This window comes from Marmota flaviventris, chromosome 5 (genome assembly GCF_047511675.1).
Source record: "Marmota flaviventris isolate mMarFla1 chromosome 5, mMarFla1.hap1, whole genome shotgun sequence".
Lineage (NCBI taxonomy): Eukaryota > Metazoa > Chordata > Mammalia > Rodentia > Sciuridae > Marmota > Marmota flaviventris.
In genome coordinates, this window is record NC_092502.1 from 72,657,190 (window position 1) to 72,678,972 (window position 21,783).

Genomic DNA, 21,783 nt, shown 5'->3' on the forward strand with positions numbered 1-21,783 from the left:
CAACCCTCAAAGAAAAAGAACCGATCAGAGGCTTGTGAAGTGCCTGCTTGGATTGGCCCTCAGCAGCCACCGTTGGCAAGCCGGGACTTCAGGTCTCCTAGCAACAAGTTTGTGTGGCGGCAGAAGGGTGTTCACCAAGGCGAGCGCTCAGAAAGTCTATCCTGGACCGTACCAGAGGACTTGGGGATCCAATTTTTCACTCACGCTTAACCCTGTATGTAGAGTGTTCTTGGTAGGGCGGGGTCTTTTAAGGCAGTTGGCTGGAACCATTCCCCTCAATGAGTGGTGAGCTGCGTGGCCGACCAGTCCTCCTCCCCAGCTACAGCGGCCTCCAGGTGTCTGGTCTAGTATCAGGCCTTTAGGTCATCCCTTGGCCTCTGATCTGAGAGCTCTTGATCCTCCCTTCCTTGATGAAAGCATGTAGGAAAACCCAAGGCTTGACTTGGGCACAGTAGAAATTTATATTGTCCAGACTGTTTGTAGAAAAACATGGCAGTTCTCCCTTTATAAATTAATTAAATCTATCACCTAATACTACTATTCTTAATTAAAGTTATGTTGTATTTGGGGTGGGGGGATGTATGTCATTGCAGTTGATATCTGTCAAGAAACTTCTAAATTGTACCCAGAAAAGCCAGAATGGAGATATCAATGCCCCCACCTCAGATATATGTAGAAAAAACTCTGGCTATTATCAAACCAGATATTGTTGACAAAGAGGAAGAGATACAAGATATTATTCTAAGATCTGGATTCACAATTGTTCAGGTAACTTCTGGGCATGATCATGCTTTTTAAAAATCTTTGACACCCCCTCCCTTTAAATGTTTATGTAAATGTGCGGTACTACCCATTTAGAGCCTTAGTGTTAAGCATTAAATTTAGCTTTATTTTTCTAAATATAAAAATGATATGTAACAGTTAAGTTTTTGTCACAGTTCAAGTGGAAATAAAATGAGAAGTAAATCGCTTTTTCCTTCACCTTCCCATCTCCCACCCCACATCCCAATCTCCAGAGAGAGACAACCACTTAATACTTTCTGGTCTTCCAGGAGTTATCTATGTGTTTAAAAACTTTTTTAAGAATTATTTTTAGTTGTAGATGAACACAATACCCTTATTTAATTTATTTTTTTTAACATGGTGATAAGGATCAAACCCAGTACCTCACATATGCTAGGCAAGTGCTGTACCACAAAGCTACAACCCCAGCCCCACAAACATTTTCCCAGCTGTTCCATCCCCTGTGCCCCTTTACAAAATCCCTTAGATAGCATTCAGATTACATCCGAATCTATCTTATCCTTTCTAATTTAGGTGTAATATTTGCCCATACAGTTAATTTACTTGATTCTCTATGGATGGATTTTTAAATTGTTGCTATTTTTTCAATTATTATAAACATTTAGTATTTTACACCTTACATTTGTTTTACAGAGGTTTGAAAATGAATATAAAATATAGGGGCTGGGATTGTGGCTCAGTGGTAGAGTGCTCCTCTAGCATGCTGATCCTCAGCACCACATAAATATAAAATGAAGATATTGTGGTCACCTAAAACTAAAAAATAAACATTTTTTAAAAATGTAAAAATTATCAAATAGAATTGAATTTGGGGGGAGGGAGTACCAGGGATTGAACTCAAGGGCACTCAACCACTTAGCCACATCTCCAGCCTTTTTTAGTATTTTATTTAAGACAGGGTCTCACTGAGTTGCTTGCCCAGCAGAATTGAATAGTGTGTGTGTGTGTGTGTGTGTGTGTGTACGTGCTTGTATGTATGGTGCTGGGGATTGAACCCAGGGCCTTTTGCATGTGAGGTAAGCACTCTACCAACTGAGCTGTATCCCCAGCCCAGAATTGAATAATTTTAACTTGTCCTCTTTTTACTAACTTATTTTAATTTCTAGTATTTTATTCTTTTTTTAAAAATATTTTTTTAGTTGTAGATGGACACAATACCTTTATTTATTTATTTATTTTTATGTCGTGCTGAGGATCGAACCCAGTGCCTCACACATGCTAGGCAAGCACTCCACCACTGAGCCACAAACCCAGCCCCTAGTATTTTATTCTCTTACATGTATGTATATGGTACCATAGTGCTTATTTAGTTAGTATTTTAAGAATAAAAAAAACTTCAGTTGTCTGTTCAGACATGTGATTTCAGTTGAGCTTTCATGGATAGGTGAGGGCTGAGCATAGGAATGGTACAAGAAAGTGTAGGGACATATTTAATATAATTAAAAGATTCAGTTGGCACAGTGGCATATGCCTGTAATCCCAGTGAATTGGGAGGCTGAAGCAGAAGGATCACCAGTTCAAGGCCAGTCTGGGCTGTTTAGCAAAACTGTGTCAAATAAAAATAGAAAGGGCTCAGTGTTAGAGAGCTCCTGGATTCAGTTCCCAATACTTTACACACACACACACACACAAAAAAAAAAAAAAACCTCCTAAAAATCAGTTTGTGTGTTTGTATATCACTTGGTTTAGTTAGCAGTAAGTTTCAGACAAAAGCAGCCATTGTATATTTTTTACTTTTCCCTTTCAGTACTAGGGATTGAATCCAAGGCACTCAACTATTGAGCTACATTTCCAGCCCTTTTATTTTTATTTTGAGGTTCTTTTTTTTTAACTGTATCCAACTTTATTAAAGATACTTTTTATAAACAATCATAGTATTTCAGGCAGGACATGGGCAGACAATCATTAACAGTATACAAAAACTTTCAAACTCCCTTCTTGGATGGACTACCAAAATCAGAAAGCCACTATAAAACCCAATGAAGTCTTCATTTGATGCTCTGAATAGGGAAAGTTTAGAGTGAGGGTTGACATTTCACATTTAGCATGTTGTTTAACAACAACTTTTCACAAGCCGACCCTGACTTTCAGGAAATGAAAGGAAAATGGCAAAAATTATTAATCTGAAGATCCACAGTCTAGAAAAGGAACTGCTGCTCTTCTGAGGGACACTATTCTCAATGATGTCACTGGAAAGTCCAGATTGCCCCACACACTGATAATCACACTGGAATCAGGTCCCAACAGGTCTGAGTTTAGGGGAGTTAAGTCTATGCCGATGACAGGGACAGGAGGACATACAGATGAGTCTGAGTTTTTCCATACCACAAGTCATTTGTGCCAAGGTGGCTATGTGTGCCAACATCAGGGAATCCCTTCCTCTTGGGAACAAAGAGGAAGTCTCTCAAAACTAGAAGGGAAAGGTGTTTTCCCCCACAGCAATCCAGCTTTGGAGACATTCTACTAGTGACATATGCTCCTTCCCCCCAAAACAACAATGAAGTGTTCTGTGTGCTAACAACATAGCCTAAAAAAAAAAAAAGTAAAACAGAATTCTGCATTTTTATAAAACTTGATAAAAAATAGTATTTCAAACTGTACAGTCACCAGAAGTACACAGTTATCAAAAACGCACACACTTCACTTGGCATCTCCAGCACCTTCAGTTTTCTGTGCCTGGTCTGTTTTGGCATCTCCATTTTCTGCAGGGTTATTCCCATCCTTGCCAGTGTCAGCTTTTCCCTTTTTCCCTTTGGGTACCTTCTCTCCCTTCTTTGCAGGGGCCTTTTTAGGCTTGGGCTCTGGCTTTGGAGGAGCAGGTTTGCCAGACAACCTTGCAGATCTTCTCTGTGGTTCGTCTTTCACCTTGGCTTTATCTCCTTTAGCATCCCTTTCAACCTTTCTCTTGGGCATAGTGGTGACGGTGGCAGGACGCAGGCGCTGGACTTGGGGATGCAGTGGTGTGCTGCTTTGGTCAGTCCGGGTCGTTCTCGCCTTTTTCTTCTTCCTGTTTTGAGGTTCTTAATAAGTTGCTGAGGCTGGCCTTGAACTTGATCCTTCTGCCTCAGCTTCCCCTGGGCTAGGATTATAGGCATGCCATCTTACCCAATAAGCCATGGTGTATTGTATGTTGCTGTTACTCCTGCTGCTTTGTTTTTCTTCTTTAATTGTGGTAAAATAATAAAATGTACCATTTTAACATTTTTCTTTCTTACACTGGGGATTGAACCCGGAGGTGCTCTACCACTGAGCCACATCTTCAGCCTCTTTTTAGGTTTTTTTCTTTTGATACAGGATTTCACTAAATTACCTCAAATTTGTGATCCTCCTGCCTCCCTCCTGATTTACTGGGATTACAGACATGAGCCGCCATGTCCAGCTCATTTTTAAGGGTACAACTTTTTTTTTTTTGGTCCTGGGGAGTGAACCCAGGGGCACTTTACCAATAAATCCTAGTCTTTTTTATTTTGAGGCGGTGTCTTGCTAAATTGTGTAAAGTTTTGCTGAATTGCTGAGGCTGATCTCAAAATTTCAATCTTCCTGAATCACTAGGGCCACAGTCATGAGCCAGCACACCTGGAAAGGGTTCATTTAAGTACCATTAAATACATTCATATTGTGTAAATATCACCATCACCCATCTCGGAACTAAAACTACTCATTAAAAAATAACTCCTTGTTCCCTCTCCCCCATCCCCTGGTAACTGCTATTCTAGTTTCTATCTCTAGGAATTTGACTATTCTAGCTATTTCATGTAAGTGAAATCATACAATATTTGTCCTTTTGTACTGTATGCTTTTAAAAATAGGCTTTCTTGGAGTTAGGAGTCCATTGAATTTGAGGCTTTCCTGTTCTATTTGGGAAAGATTTCTGAAAAATTATATATCTTCTTCTCAGTAGGTGGCAGTCTTTCCTTTGTTTCGAATTAAGAGTTCTGTACTGGTTGTAATTGATATTACTGCTTCTCTTTTTTTGTCAACCTAATTTCAAAAAATTTCACCTGATTTAATTTTAAAGCAAACAATGGCATACTGGTTCAGTATCAACTTTAAAGATGGACCTTATTTTTTTAAATGATGCTATATTGCTTATTGACTTCTACTTATGGACACAATATTTTCTAGCAGGAAACCAAGGGGAAAATTTCCTTAGAGCTTCCTTACACTTAGTATTCACTTAGCTCTTACATTCAAAGCTTACTCAAATGCATAAGAAACTACTGCAGAAACAAAAATGTTGTATTCACTTAGGAATCTAAGTTTAAAAATTACATACCTGTATCAGTCTGATACCTTTTTTGTGGTAGCAACTGCATATGATTTTATGTTTTATACAGGATTACCCATGCGAAAGGTCAAAGGGTTGTATTGTCACATTTCAGCTCCATGTACCACCATGAGTTTGAGTTTATTTATCCAGAAAATAACTAGAAATGTGAGTTTAAAATTGAGTCACTGAAATATTTATGTTTTAAGAAGCATGTCATTTATATTTACTTTTTCAGTTGAATAATGTTAACTCATTTTGCCTTGAACAGAAGTGATAAATAACTTGGATCTAAGTAATTTACTTCTTTATAACTGCCAAAAAAAAAAAAAAAAGATGCTACATTAGCTAGCATACTGCAGAAGGTAGCTTTCCCTGCTTAAGAGGCATGTGGTACATTGGGAATGGTAGAGTGCTGGGAAGGAAGGGGACAACTGACAGACCTCTTTGGGAGTCTGCTATAGAGTCAAGTAGAGCTCCCTTTAAAAGGTTTAGGGGAGGGCCTGGTGCAGTGGCCCACTCCTGTAATCCTACGGATCTTGAGTTCAAAGCCAGCCTCAGCAATTTAGTGAGGCCCTAAGCAACTCAGCGAGACTCTGTCTCTAAATAAAATACAAAATAGGGCTAGGGGATGTGGCTTAGTGGTTAAGCATCTCTGGGTTCAATCCCCAGTACTAAATAAATAAATAAATAAATAAAAATTTAAAAAAAAAGTTTTGGGGTGGGACCCAATTCCACATTAGCCCTGGGAAATAAACCAAGATTTTGTTTTCAAAATGCAAAGTATATCAGGCTTAGCCATGATTTTACCCAGCACTCCACAGGCCTGTGTAAATCCACCATTTTACCTTATAAATGGTTCACAAAAAAAACCGATGAGCCAGGCACAGTGGCACACACCTGTAATCTCAGTGGATGGGAAGGCTGAGGCAGAAGGATTTGAGTTCAAAGCCAGCCTCAGCAGCTTAGCAAGAGCCTGTCTCAAAAAAAGAACAAGGAGTGGGGCTGGAGTTGTGGCTCAATGGTAAGGCACTTTCCTAGTATGTGTGAGGCCCTGGTTTGATCCTCAGCACCACATATAAATAAAATAAAGGTATTGTGTCTACTTACAACTAAAAAAATAAATATTAAAAAAAGAAAAGAAGAAAAGAAAGGTCTAGGGATGTGGATCAGTGGTTAAGCACCCCTGGTAATGATTCATTCCCCAGTACCAAAATATATATATATATATATATGAGCGCAACAGTTTGAGAATGAGAAAGAGTAAGGAAAACAAGATCTTCACTGAATTCCTAATACAGTGTGGTAAAACTTCTTTAAGTAGTAAGTAAACAATCAGACCTTTTCAAAGAAACCAGCATCTTCAACATAAGGAAATGGCAATTTCAGAATGTCAGTGCATCTGAATCTAAATTACTTGATACTGGGTCATACATACAGTGTTCTCAAAATGATTTTGTGAATGAGAATTCTAAACAAGGACTTATTTTTCTGTTCTTTTCTTTGGTACTGGGTATGGAACACAGAGGCATCTACCACTGAGCTATATCCCTAGACCTTTTTATTTTTTATATTATTTATTTTTTTGTGGTGCTAAGGATTGAACCCAGGGGCTTATGCATATGAGGCAAGCACTCTACCAACTGAGCCATATCCCCAGCCCTTTTTTATTTTAAGATAGGGTTTCACTAACTTGCCAAGGCTAGACTCACACTTGCAAACTTCCTGCCTCACCCTCTGCTCCCAAATTTCTGGGATTACAGGCATGCACTATCACACCTAGCTTTAAACAAGGATTAAATGAAGAAAAAGGAAATTTGATGATGTATCATTCTGTATCATTCTCATTCACAATAAAGAAGGTTTTTTTTTTTTTCTTTCTTTTTTTTTTTTTTTTTTTGGTGGCAGGAATTAAACCCAGGGGCACTTAACCACTGAGCAATATCCCCAGCCCTTTATATGTTTTATTTATTTTTTATTGATATTTTTAGTTGTAGATGGACATATAACTTTATTTTATTTATTTTTATGTGGTGCTGGGATCAAACTATGTGCTAGGCAAATGCTTTACCACTGAGCTACAAACCCAACCCCTTATGTTTTATTTTGAGAAAGGATTTTGCTGCGTTGCTCAGGGGCTTGCTAAATTGTTGAGCTGGCTTTGAACTATCATCCTGCCTCAGCCTCCCAAGTCTCTGGTATTACAGGTTTGACAAACTCGTCAAAACCTTCTTTGAAGGCTAAAATTAGTCAAAATATATAGATTAAAGAATGTCTTATTTACAGTTGTTAATAAGGAAGTGAGAAGTTTCAAAAGCACTTGATTTAGCTAATCCTTGATACTATTATTTAAAATTGAGACATGATACTATATATGGTTCTTATGCAAATTAGTGGTCTTTGTTGGGCATGAATGAGTGTAACTCTGTGTGTGTGTGTGTGTGTGTGTTACCAGAGATTGAACCCAGGGTCCGTTAACCACTGAATCACATCCTCAGCTCTTTTTATGTTTTATTTTGAGACTGGGTCTTGCTAAATTGCTGACTTAAATTTTCAGTCCTCCTGCCTCAGCCTCCTGAGCTGCTGGGATTACAGGGTGCCCCACCACACTCAGCCCTTTATTTTTTATCTATTAGTACTAGGGATTGAACCCGGAGCACTTTGTCATTGAGTTACATCCAATTCTTTATTTTCTGTTTTGAGACAGTATCTCTCTAAGTTGCTGAGAGTCTTGCTAAATTGAGCAGGCGAGGCTTGAACTTGGGATACTCATATCTCAGACTCTTGAGCCTCTAAGATTGCAGGTATGCCACCATAACCAGCTGAATTTAATTTACCTTTATTATGATGATGATGATGATTATTGAACATAGAGGTGCTCAACTATTGAGCCAAAATGCCAGCCTTATTTATTTATTTAGGTACCAGGAATTGAATCCAGGGGTGCTTAACCACTGAACCACATCCCTAGCCCCTTTTTATATTTTATTTAGAGACAGGGTCTCACTGAGTTGCTTAGGGCCTCACTAAATTGCTAAGGCTGGCTTTGAATTCACAAACATCCTGTCTCAGCCTCCCTAGTCACTGGGATTTCAGGCATGCACCACTGTGCCTGGCTCCTATTTTATTTTGAGACAGGGCCTCACTAAATTGCTGAGGCTGGATTTGAACTTGTGATTGTCCTGCCTCAGCCTTCTGAGCCACTGGAGTTACAGGTGCCGGCCACCATACCTGGCCATTTATTTATTTATTTAGGAACCAAGACTTGGATCTGGGGTGCTTAACCATTGAGCCACATCCCCTAGCTTTTTTTTTTTTGGTACTAGGGATTGAACCCAGGGATGCTTTATCACTGAGCTACATCCGCAGCACCCCCCTGCTTTTTTTCCCCCTTGATTTTGAAATAGGGTCTTGCTAGTTTGCCGAGGCTGGCCTCTAACTTCCAATCCTCCAGCTCCAGCCTCCTGAGTTGCTAGGATTACAGGCATACCACCATGCCCAAGTAGGCCAAGAATTTTTACACTAGTTTAGGTTTAGAAATTCATCAGATTGGACTCTTTTAATATTTAAAATAAAACTTTTTACCACACACAAGAGAATGGGGGAGGGTTGGAGTGATGAAGAGAAGTTGATCTATAGGTACTGAACTTTAATTAGATTGGATAAGATGTTCTGGCATGGTATTGCACAGTATGATAATGGACTATATATTTCAAAAAGCTAGAAGAAAGGAGTTTTAATGTTTTCTCCATAAAGAAATGATAATGTTTGGGGAGATGGATATGTTTAACCTGATCTAAACATTATACAATGTGCCAAGTATGGTAGTACAAGCCTGTAATTCCAGCTACTCAGAAGACTAAAACAGGAGAGTCTAGAGTTTTGAGGCCAGCCTGGACAATTTAGTGAGACCCTGTTTCAAAACAAAAAGGACTGGGATGTAATTCAGTTGTACAGCCCCACTGGGTTTGATCCCCAGTACCTAAAAAAAAAAAAAAAAATACCCAATGGTGGGCATAGGGTTCACACCTGTACCACACCTGTAATTCCAGCAATTTGGGAGACTGAAGCAGGAGGATTGCAAGTTCAAAGTCAGCCTCAGCAACTTAGGGAGATCCTGTCTCAAACTTTAAAAAAAAAAAATATACAGGACTGGGATATAGCTCAGTGGTAAAGGAGCCCCAGGGTTCAGTCCCCACTATCCCTCCTATCCCTCCCAATTACACATTTTGTGTGTGTGTGTATGTGTGTGTGTATGTGTGTATCTCACATGGTACCCCATCAATAAGTATAATGTTTATTCTTCTGTTTGTAAGTTAAAAAATAAAGTTAGTCTTGGGGTGTAGCTCAGTGATAGAGGGCTTGCCTATCATGTGTTAGGCCCTAGGTTCAGATCCCTGGCACCACAAAAAAATAAAGTTAGGCCAGAGCTTGATGGCACATACCTATAATCCCAGCAATTTGGGAAGCTGAGGCAGGAAGATTGCAAGTTCTAGGCATCCGGGACCACTTAGTGAAAGCCTATCTCAAAATTCAAAAACAAGGGCTGGGGATGTGGCTCAAGCGGTAGCACGCTTGCCTGGCATGCGTGCAGCCCAGGTTCAATCCTCAGCACCACATACAAACAAAGATGTTGTGTCCGCCGAGAACTAAAATAAATAAATATTTAAAAAAAAAAAATTCAAAAACAAAATAACAAAAATGGTGGAGCAGGACTAGAGATGTAGCAGAGCCCTTGCCTAGCCTATGTGAAACCTGCATTCAATCCCCAGCACTACAAAAATAAAAATAGAAATTAAAAATGTAGCTTAGTGGTAGAGTGCTTGCTTATCATGTGCGAGTCCAAGTTTCAGTCCCCAGCACTACACACACACATATACACACAAAGTAAATTTAAATTAAAAAAAAAATGACGGAGATTTTTATCCTTTGCCTAGTGACTTCTCTCCATGTCTTACTATCTTTACTCCATACTCTAGTCAGAAGTTCTTTGATGTCTTTTTTTTTTTTTAGAGAATGTTGCCCAGCTGGCCTTTTAACTCATGGGCCCAACTAATTCCTTCTGTCTCAGGCTCCCAAGTGTTGGGACTACATGTGTGGACCACTGTCCCCAGATATTGGTGTCTATTTTTATCCTTCTGTTCTAGAGATTAACCTAGGGACACTACCACTGAGCCACATTCCCAACCCATTTTTAATTTTAAGACAGAGTCTCAGCCAGGCACAGTGGTGCACATCTGTAATCCCAGAGATTTGGGAGGCTAATTTGGGAGCATTGCAAGCTCAAGACCAGCCTCAGTGAATTATCGAGGCCCTAAACTACTTAGTGAGACCCTGTCTCAAGATAATAAATAAAAAGGGGATGTAACTCAGTGGTAAAACGCACCCCTGGGTTCAATCTCTAATACGAAAAGAAAAAAGAGAGAGAGAGAGAGAAACAGAGAGACAGACAAGGTCCCAGGAAATTCACTAGGCTGATTTCAAATTTGCCAAACCCTGCCTCAACCTTCTGAATAGCTGGAATTACAGTTCATCTGGTGATTTGAACCCAGGAGCACTTAACCACTGAGCAACATCCCTAGCCCTTTTTAATTTTTTTTTTTTTTTTTTTAATTTTGAGACAGGTTCTCTCTAAGTCGCTCAGAGCCTCACTAAGTTGCTGAAGTTGGCTTTGAACTTGTGATCCTCCTGCCTCAGCCTCCCCAATTGCTGGGATTACAGGCATGAGTTTCCACAAGGTTGGTGATTTATTTAGTTTTTGTTTTTTTTTTAACAGCACTCAAAATAACTGCTTTTAGGGAATAAGTGATATTCAAATTGGGGAAAATGATTGACCCAGCTACCATGATTTTTAAAATTTAATTGCTCCTTCTTTTTTTTTTTTTTTGTGGTCCTGGGGATTGAACCCAGGGCCTGGTACATGCCAGGCTAGCGCTCTACCAACTGTGCTATATCCCCAGCCCTAATTGTTCCTTCTTATAGCTTCACATTTGTTGGGGGAAAAAACATTTATTTGTCCAAAATGTTTCATATTATGTCAAATGGAGAAATGAAACACAACTAATTTTTCTTAGGGTTACAGTGAAATCAACAGAAATGTCAGAACCAGAATAAAGAATACATAACATTCAAGTGAAAATGTTCCTTACTGCATCATTATTCTGCATGATATTTCTAATGACCATAATGAAACCAGCTTCCCAAGTAATGTAGGAAAATTTAACAAAGAATGGAAAAAATCACACATATATAGTGAAAGGTGAATTTGAAATATTCAGAAGTTCAATTTTGTTTCTTTAATATGTATGAAGTACACATTAACAACATCTTGATAATTGGAATATTACTTTAGGAAGGAGATGTGATGGGGGCTTACATGTATTATCTCAGTTACTCAGAGGCTGAGGGAGGAGGATCACAAGTTTGAGGCTAACCTTAGCAACTTAATTTGAGACCCTGTCTAAAAATAAAAATTAAAAAAGGCTGTGTTGGTAGCTCAGTGGTAAAATGCCCCTGTGTTCAACCCCCAATTTTAATTAATTAATTCCCAAATAAATAAATTCTCAGTTTAAATAAATAAAAAGGGCTGGGAATGTAGCTTCATGGTAGAATATCCCTGAGTTAATCCCAAGAACCAAAAAAAGTGGGAAGGAGCAGTGTGCAATTGTGTATGCCTGTAATTTTAGCAAGTTGGATGTTGAGGAAAGATTACCACAAATTCAAGTCCAGTCTGTTTCAAAATAAAATTAAAATAAAATAAAAAAGGCTGGGGGTGTAGCTCAATGGTAGAAGGCCCCTGGGTTAAATCCCCAGTACCCCCCCCACAAAAAAAAAAAAAAAAAGGAAATGTGATGAATTTGTCATTAGCAAGGAAGGTTGCCAAACTGGAATCATTTTTCTTCAGTAGGTTACATAATACCTCTTATTATCTTATTTCAGTGTACATTTAATTATCATGTTCTTTCTTCATAATATAAAGATAAGCCAAGTTTGTAATTAAATTGGTACTAATTTCAAGTTATTAATGACTTAATAAGGTACTATTGAACTGTCACTTTAAATGCTTTTGTTGACTTTGTTTTTCTTATAGAGAAGAAAACTACATCTTAGCCCTGAGCACTGTAGTAACTTTTATGTGGAACAGTATGGGAAAATGTTTTTCCCAAATTTAACAGCCTACATGAGTTCTGGACCACTTGTTGCCATGATATTAGCTAGACATAAAGCCATCACTTACTGGAAAGAACTTTTGGGACCAAGTAATTCTTTAGTAGCTAAGGAGACACACCCAGACAGGTAATCTTCCTGGGATGGGAGAATTGAATCCATCTGTAAAAATTTTTTAAAAAGAAAGTCTGATTTTATTGTAATGGGAGTTTTCTTTTATTTAGAAGTTTTCCTCAATTAGCTTTTCTTTGAGGAGTCTGTGGGGTTTTTATTTTCTATTTTAACTATTTCAGTGTCTATCTTAATATCAAATACTACAAAAGGCCTCAGAAAATTATAATTTATGATTAATTAGCCTTATTCTTTTCTTATCCTTGAATTAAACTGCCACTGAAGTAGGATTTTTCATGGGAAAATTGGTATGGTATTTTAAAAGAATATTGGTAATTCAGAAGAAACCCAAATTTTCAGCATTATCACTAATGTCTGAAAACAAGAGGACACTGAATTCTTGAACGCCATCAACCCACACCCATTGTTGGGGATTGAACCTAGGGCCTCACACGTGCCAGGCAACCATCTATCACTAAGCCACATCCTTACCCTGAGTTCTGGCACTGCTGTGTATGCATTGCTTTTTCAGTTCTCACAAAATAACACCTCTTTCTTACATAGAGAACTCCTATTTTCCCAGTATATCCTTCCTGCAGATTTAAATGTATTTGGCCCTTATCTAGATAGATATAAGCTAAAGTTCAAAATATATCAAAGCCTACATGTGTAAGAAGTGGCAATGCTTCTGTAAGATTTCTAAGTAGAATGCATTCATATGAAATAAGGAAAAGGGTCTGGGGATGTGGCTCAAGCAGTAGCGTGCTCGCCTGGCATGCGTGCGGCCCAGGTTCAATCCTCAGCACCACATACAAAGATGTTGTGTCCTCCCAAAACTAAAAAAAATAAATAAATATTAAAAATTTTTTAAAAAATGAAATAAGGAAAAGGTGTGGATTGGATGGGCATCAACTCTAATTTACTTTTAGTCTAAGGGCAATTTATGGCACAGATGACCTGAGGAATGCACTTCATGGGAGTAATGACTTTACTGCAGCAGAAAGAGAAATTCGTTTCATGTTTCCTAAAGGTGAGTTACATGTGACTGATCTGTCAACTCTATTGCCTTATTTGATTTTTCTTTTCTTTTGAAGATATGGCTGGGAAGGAAGATAACAGGAGTTTTCTCCAATATGTTTTGTCATATTTTCAAGTTGGAGTTACTCAAAAATTTGAAGCCACAAATCGAAAACTCAACATTTTCCACAGAACTAAACTGTGCCCTTTAGGGACTCTTTTGAAAGTTTAATTTTTTTTTCTTTCTTTCTCTTGGACTAGACATATTTAGGGTTGCTCTTCTCCTAATCTTTAGTGCTTCAATAAAACTTTTTATATGAGAAGTAGGGGAAGGAAGGAAGAAAAGGAACTCTCTTAGAAATTACAATTGATTTACCATCTTCTCTAACAGTTAACTGTTTGCCTAACAAAGTCTCATGCAATTATGAAATTAACAATTCTAGGGTCTTTTTTTTTTTTTTCCATTCTACTGTGGACGTTATAAGCTTCTTGGAAGAGGACATAGTAAGGAACAGCACTGATATTTTGGGATGGTTTTCAATCATATTTTTCACAAAAAGAAAAATCTGGTGACCAGTAGCTTCACTTTCTCATCTTTATTAAAAGTAACACATTGGGCTGGGGATATATCTCAGTGTATCTGGAGAAATGCACTTGCTTAAGAATGCACCATATCCTGGATTTGATCCCCAGCTTTGCAGATAGGAAAAAGAAAAAAGAAAAATAATGGACCTACTATTACTTATTTTATATATATATGGCAGGGTGGGGAGGTGCAGGTCCTGGGGATTGAATCAGAGGTACTTTACCATAGAACTACTTCCCCAGCCCTTTTTATTTAAGACAGGTTCTCACTAAATTGCTGAAGCTGGCCTTGAACTTAAAATGTTCTGTCAGTTTCCTGAATATAAATATATTCTTTATAAATTCTATTTATTGTAAGACTTGTCACTTGTAGTGTGACAAGAAAACAAAACTGAAAAGACTAAAAATTTCTGAAGCTGACATATTTAAAAATTTGAAAAGAGTAGAAATATTAATAAAATTGTATAGATGGAAACATTTTATATGTATACTCAGTACTCTGTAAGAGCAAGAACTATGTATTATTTACTATTGTTTCTGTAACACTGTGTAAAGTACTTGTTATTTGTTGAATGAATTATCTCCTAGTTTTGAACATTTATTCACATTTTTCATAATATTGTCTACTATAAAATACTTTATATTTTATATAAAACAGTATTTATTTTATAAAAACTGGGCGTGGTGTTGCACATATGTGATCCTAGTTATAGGTGGACACAATATCTTTATTTTATTTTTTTAATGTGGTGCTGAGGATCAAACCCAATACCTCACACATGCTAGGTGAGTGTTCTACCTCTGAGCCTCAATCCCAGCCCCCCTCCCCATTTATATTTAAAGATAGGGTCTTCCCAAATTGCTTAGGCTGGCCTCAAACTTGTGATATTCCTCCTTAAGTCTCATGAGTAAGCTGGGATTATAGGTGTCTGCCACCGCGCTAGGTTTCAGGTATCCTTTTTTTTTTTTTTAATAGTTTTTAGTTGTTGATGGAATTTTATTTTATTCATTTATTGATATGCAGTGCTGAGAATCAAACCCAGTGCATCACACAGGAAGCAAGCCCTCTACCACTAAGCCACAGTCCCAGCCCTCTGGTATTTTTTTAAATGACTTTCTTATATTTCATCTCTTATATTTGTTTTAACAAGAATATATTTGTATTTGCAGTGATTGTTGAGCCCATTCCAATTGGACAAGCTGCTAAGGACTATTTAAATTTATATGTCACACCAACTCTGCTTAAAGGACTCACAGAGCTTTGTAAACAAAAACCAAGAGATCCTTTTGTAAGAAATCTTTTGTACATTAAAAAAGTGTTGTCTGTAGTTGTCATTTTAAAACATTGTATTTTTTGAAATAGTGAAAGTATTGAGAGCTTTTTTAAAATGAGCATTTTAAAAACTATTTTATATACATTTCAGATATTTACCATAACTATTGATTACTTATTTACTTGCTGAATTTTGTTCAGCATTTTAATTCTCATGTTATCTAATATTTTTTAAAAATTAAACATTTTTTTTATCTATTTGTAGTACTTGAGTTTGAACCCAGGAACACTCTACCACTAAACCACATCCCAGACCTTTTTATTTTTTTTAATTTTTAGACAGGGTATCAATAAATTGCTGAGGCTGGCCTTGAACTTGTGATCCTCCAGTTTCCCCAGTCATTGGTATTACAGTTATGTGCCATGGTGCCTGGCATCATAATATCTATTTTTTTTAACTAGAGCAACTTATATTTATTCACATTCCCAAATGTCTCCACAATGCTCAGTAAAATGTAAGAATAGTTTGGTAGAAGGAATTAGGATAGTTATTCAGGGTCAACTGTCATCCAGTGTCTTCTTTACAGTTACTCCTACCCATTTGAAGACTCTCAAAGATCATCAGGGAAGGTTATTTTATTTAATGCAATCCTAGGGAGAGAATCCACAAGTACCCTACCACTGAGGTATAAAACGCCAGCACTGCCCCTCACCCACCTTTTGAAACAGAATCTTGATAAATTGCTGAGGCTGGCCTCAAACTTGAGACACTTCTGCTTCAGCCTCCCAAGTAACTGAGATGGCAGGCATGTACCACTGCCCCAGCAGGGAAGATTACTTTAATGCCAGCTTTTCTTTTTTGCAGTACAGGGAATTGAACCCAGGGCTCTCCTACATGCCACACAAATGCTTTACCACTGAGCTACATCCCAGCCTTTTTATTTTGAGACAGGGTTTTAATACATTGCTTATGCTGGCCTTGAATTTTCCATCCTCTTACCTAAAAACTTCTTGAGGATCTTGGATTACAAATATGTACTACCTTGCCAGATGGAAAAGATCTAATCCCTTCTACCAATTTTCTGCTTTCACCAGAAAATAAAATAGGCATATTGTGAAAATAATATGTTTATTTAATAAGAAGCCTGTGACTGCTGGGTGTAGAGGTGCATGCCTATAATTCCACCAGTTTGATAGCCTGAGGCAGGAGAATTGCAAGTTCAAAAGCAGCCTCAACAAATTAGTGAGGTCCTGTGTCAAAATAAAAAGGTCTGGGGATGTGGCTCAGTGGTTAAGAGCCCCTGTGTTCAATTCCTGTTAACAACAACAACAAATTAATAAAATAAATAAATAAAAAGGGCTGGGGATATAGCTCAGTGGTAGAGAGTTCCAATACTGAAGGGGGGGGGGAAGAAAATTTAAAATTTTAATTCTTTAAAATAATTTTTTTTTTTTTTAGTTGTAAGTGGACACAATACATTCATTTGATCTATTTTTATGTGGTGCTGAGGATCGAACCTAGTGCCTCACATGTGCTAGGCAAGCTCTCTACCACTGAGCCACAACCACAGGCCCCAATTTTAATTCTTTTTTTTTTTTGTACCAGGGATTGAACTCAGGGGCACTCGACCACTGAGCCACATCCCCAGCCCTATTTTGTATTTTATTAGAGAGAGGGTCTTACTGAGTTGCTTAGTGTCTCACTTTTGCTGAGGCTGGCTTTGAACTCAAAATCCTCTTGCCTCCTCCACCTCCTGAGCCGCTGGGATTACAGGTGTACGCCACAATTTTAATTCTTTATTTTGCTTTTTACAATTCTGAGAATCAAACCCAGTACCTTGTGCATGCTAGGCAAGCACTCTACCAACTGAACTACATCTCCAAGCCCTCTTCTAGAATTTTTGTTTTGTTTTCTCAGGGATGGAACCCAGGGCCTCACACATAGTAGGCAAGTGCTTTCCACATCCCCAGTCCTAGAGTTTTTATGTTTGACTTTATCCTGCATTGGATTTATTTTTGCATATAACACAAAATGAAGATGCATATTGATTATTTTCCTGACCAACTGTCCTTGTACATTGATTTGTAAAGTTTTATTTAATCACATAATAAATTCTGTACTCTGCTCCATTGACCTGTAGTTTTTGTTGTTGTTGTTTTTGGGTTTTTTTGGTACTGGTTATTGAACCCAGGGGTACTTAACCCCTGAGCCACATCCCCAACCCTTTTTTAAAATATTTTATTTAGAGACAGAGTCTCACTAAGTTACTTAGGGCCTCACTAAATTGTCTGATGCTGGCTTTGAACTCACAATCCTTCCTGCCTCAGCCTCCCAAACTGCTAGGATTATAGGCATATGCCTCAGCACCCAGCTTGATCAATAGTTTTAACAAGTACCCCCCAAAATAACTTTTAACACTATTTTCACTACTTTTGTATATATCTGATTTTTAATTTTTACTGTGGTGTAATATATATAATTTATATACGCATAAAATTTGACATTTAAATTTTTTTTTAAATATTTGTTTTCGTTGTAGATGGACATATCTTTATGTGGTGCTGAGGACTGAACCCAGTGTCTCACATGTGCGAGGCAGGCACTCTACCACTAAGCCACAACCCCAGCCCCCATTTTAACTTTTTTTTTTTTTTAGGTGTAGATGGACACAACACAATGCCTTTATTTTATTTATTATTATTATTTTTTAATGTGGTGCTGAGAATCAGCTGGGTCCCACCAGTGCTAGGGGAGTGCTCTACCGCTGAGCCACAATCCCAGCCCGTCCATTTTAACTTTTTTAAGTGAACAATTCAGTGGCATTAATTATATTTACAGTGTTGTACAACCTTTACCACTGCCTAACTACCTATTTCCAAAATGTTCTCATTATTCCAAACAGAAATTCTATAACCATCAAGCAATTATTCTCCATTCTCTTCTTTTTCTCAACTGGTATCTTCTATTTTTTTTTCCTGTCTCTATCAAGTTGTTGTATTTATTTCATATAAGTGGAATCATGCAATATGTGTTCTTTTGTGGTGGCTTAGTTCACTTATAACATTTTTTTTTTTTTTTTAAGAATTAGTGTATTGGGGTGGGGATGTGGCTCAAGCGGTAGCGAACTAGCCTGGTATGCGCGGGGCACTGGGTTCCATCCTCAGCACCACATAAAAATAAAATAAAGATGTTGTGTCCACTGAAAACTAAAAAAAAATAAATATTAAAAAATTCTCTCTCTCTCTCTCAAAAAAAAAAAAAAAAAGAATTAGTGCATTGGTTTTCTTATTTATTTATAAGATTTTTTAATGTGGTGCTGAGGATCAAACCCAGTGTCTCATGCATGTGAGAGGCAAGTGCTCTACCACTGAGCTACAACCCCAGCCCCCACTTAACACAATTTTTTATGTTCTTTTTTATTTTGTTTTATAGTATTGGTGATTGCAGTACTGGAGCTACATTCCCAGTCCTTTTTATTTTTTTATTTTGAGACAGGATCTGGCTAGATTGCCCAGCTAGCCTCAAACTTGCAATTGTCCCATCTCAGCCTACAGAGTAGCTGGAATTACAGATGTCCACCACCAGGCGTGGTTTTCATTTGATTTTTTTTTTAAGACTTTTTTGTTGTTGTTGTTGTTGTAGATGGGCACAATACTTTTGTTTTATTTTATTTATTTATGTGGTGTTGAGGATCTAACCCAGTGCCTCATGCATGAGAGACAAGCACTCTACCACTGAGCCACAAACCCAGACCTTCATTTGATTTTGATTTGCATTTTCCTAATGATTAATGATGTTGAATATCTTTTCATGAACTAATTGGCCATTTGTATACCTTATTTGAAGAAATGCCTATTCAAATTTGAGTACTTGCTGGGCGCAGTGGCCCATGCCTATAATCCCATCTGCAAGGGAGGCTGAGACAGTAAGACTGCAGTTCAAAGCCAGGCTCAGCAAAAGCTAGGCACTAAGCAACTAAGTGAGACCCTGTCTCTAAATAAAATACAAAATAGGGCTGGGGATGTGGCTCAGTGGTTGAGTGCCCCTGAGTTCAACCCCTAGTACCCATCCCATCAAAAAAAATTCGAGTTCTTTGCCTATTTTTTAATTGGGTTATTTTGATGAATTATAGGGTTTTTAAAAAATATTTCCAGATATTAAATATTTATAAGATGCATGATTTGCAAATATTTTCTCCCAATCTGTAAATTGTCTTTCCACTTTCTTAATTAATTATATCCTTTGAAGTATGAAAGTTTTTCAAATTTGATAAAGTCCAAGTTTTTCTTTTGTGTTTTGGGGCTTTTACTATTATATATAAGATTCTATTGCAAAATCCAAGGCTGTGAAATTTTGCCCATTTGTTTTCAGGATTTTATTAGTTTTTAGTTGTTATAATTAGGTCAGTCATCGATCCATTTGGAGTTAACTTTTATATGTATTGGGAGGTAAGGGTCCAATTTCATTCTTCTACATATAGAAACCTAGTTGTCACAGTACCATTTGTTTAAAGCAATTATTCTTTCTGTATGAGTGGAATTGGTACCATTGTCAAAATTGGGACTGGAGATGTAGTGTGAGACATTGGTTTTGAGTCTCAGCACCACATATAAATAAAATAAAGGTCAAGAGACAACTAAAAATATTTTTAAAAAGTAAATTGGCCACAGATGTATGGATTTATTTCTGGAAATAGTTAAAATCACCTCTTATGCCAGGTACAGAGGTGCACACCTGTAATCCCAGCAGCTCAGGGGGCTGATGCAGGAGGATCACAAGTTCAATGCCAGCCTCAGCAAGTTAGTGAGATCCTATGTCAAAATAAAACAATAAAAAAGGGGATGGGGATGTGGCTCAGGGGTTAAGCGCTCCTGGGTTCAATCCCTGGTACCAAAAGAAAAAAAAAATGATCTCTTATGCATGGGGGGGGGGGGGGGCGGGCGCCTGGATTTGAGCCCCATCATTGAAAAAAAATCCCTTGTATTGAACATTTGTATTAAAAGCAAATAATTATTAATATAATTATATCTTTGTAACTTTTTTTAAAATTTTTCAGTGGACACAACATCTTTATTTTATTTTTATGTGGTGCTGAGGATCGAACCCAGTGCCCCACACATGCCAGGCGAGCATGTTATGCTTGAGCCACATCCCCAGCCCCCTCTTTATAACTTTTTAAACTACACTATCTGAACTGTAGGCATTAATTATGCTTTTGGATATGGGAATGCGCTTGGGGAAATTTACAACTAAACTTCTATGTCTGTCTTTGTTGTTTTGTTCATTTATTTATTTACTTATTTATTTATTTTGGTACTGGAGCTTGAACCCAGTGGTGATTTACCACTGAGCTACACCCCCAGCCCTTTTTTATTTTGAACCAGGGCCTCACTTAGTTGCTTGGAACCTCACTATTTTGCTGGGGCCAGCTTCAAATTTGTAATCTTCTTGACTCAGCCTCCCAAATCCTGGGATTACAAGCAGACCGCAGTACCCAGCTCTTTTTTTTTTTTTTTTTTTAAGAGATGGGGTCTTGCTGGGCGCCATGGTATTCGCCTGTAATCCCAGCGGTTTGGGAGGCTGAAGTAGGAGGAGTTCAAAGCCTCAGCAAAAACTAGGTGCTAAGCAGCTCGGTGAGACCCTGTCTCTAAATAAAATACAAAATAAGGCTGGAGATGTGGCAGCTCAGTGATTGAGTGCCCCTGAGTTCAATCCCTGGTACCAAAAAGGAAAAAAAAAAGAGAGAGAGAGAAAGATATGGGGGTCTATTATTTTGCTTTGTTTCCTTTTCTTTTTTAAATAGTACTGAAGATCAAATGCTAGGCATGCATATGGTAAGCATGCTGTCTCTACCACTGAGCTATGCAACCTTCTGTTCACTTTCATGAATTCTTTGAGTTTTGTTTTTTTTTTTTTAAGTAGGATTATGCTATCTATGAACAATTTTACTTCTTCTTTTCCAATTTTGACATATACTTTACAATTTTGCATAATGTAAATCATAGTGTTTTGATTTTTAATGGTCATTTCCTTAAAGTGATATTGAAAACTAAGTTTCTAATTAATATAGTATGTATTAGAAAGAAATATTTAAGTGTTTAACTTAAGATTTTTTTTTTCTTTTCTTCCATAGATTTGGCTAGCTGATTGGTTGCTGCAGAATAATCCCAACAAACCCAAATTTGATTATCATCATATAATTGCAGAAGAGCCTCAAAATCCTCCAAAGAACAAATCATGAACTATCTTATTGCAAAAGCTTCTGCTTCTGCTTTAAAAAACAAAAATAAAAACAAAACAAAAAAAAAAACTACCACCTTATTCATTGCTTATTTCATGTGTAAGGTCCTGGGTTCAATCCCTAGCACCACACAAAAAGGAAATAAATAAAGAAAAGAAATTAAAAAGAAATCTTATTCCTAAGGGTTTATTTCTTTAAAATAAGCATGGTGACATGCACCTGTAATCCCAGTGACTTGGAAGGCTAAGGTGGGAGGAATTGCAAGTTTAAGGGCAGCCTTAGCAATTTAATGAGCTTCCTATCTCAAAATAAAATTT

General features: G+C 37.5%; 1 protein-coding gene and 1 pseudogene across 2 annotated transcripts; one reads left to right on the forward strand and one right to left on the reverse strand.

Moving 5' to 3' along the window:
* Positions 1-103: 103 nt before the first annotated feature.
* Positions 104-21,562, forward strand: Nme5 (NME/NM23 family member 5). Of its 2 annotated transcripts, none has more exons than XM_027927789.3 (6): positions 104-214; positions 594-768; positions 12,162-12,367; positions 13,279-13,379; positions 15,122-15,240; positions 21,359-21,562. In XM_027927789.3, exons 2-6 carry the CDS (start codon positions 640-642, stop codon positions 21,464-21,466), a joined length of 663 nt encoding a protein of 220 aa, XP_027783590.1. In that variant the 5' UTR covers positions 104-214; positions 594-639; the 3' UTR covers positions 21,467-21,562. The 2 variants fall into 2 exon arrangements, with proteins under 2 accessions (XP_027783590.1, XP_071467961.1); XM_071611860.1 differs by lacking the exon at positions 594-768 and adding an exon at positions 10,696-10,809.
* LOC114086509 (non-histone chromosomal protein HMG-17 pseudogene) lies at positions 3,358-3,717 on the reverse strand (annotated as a pseudogene).
* Positions 21,563-21,783: the final 221 nt, after the last annotated feature.

What these genes read in the sequence shown, in the direction of transcription:
- Nme5 (XM_027927789.3), top strand. Translation starts at nt 640, where the DNA reads ATGGAGATATCAATGCCCCCACCTCAGATATATGTAGAAAAAACTCTG. An exon ending in CTGGATTCACAATTGTTCAG is followed by an intron (nt 769 to 12,161) that starts GTAACTTCTGGG and finishes TTTTTCTTATAG; the next exon opens with AGAAGAAAACTACATCTTAG. An exon ending in TCGTTTCATGTTTCCTAAAG is followed by an intron (nt 13,380 to 15,121) that starts GTGAGTTACATG and finishes TTGTATTTGCAG; the next exon opens with TGATTGTTGAGCCCATTCCA.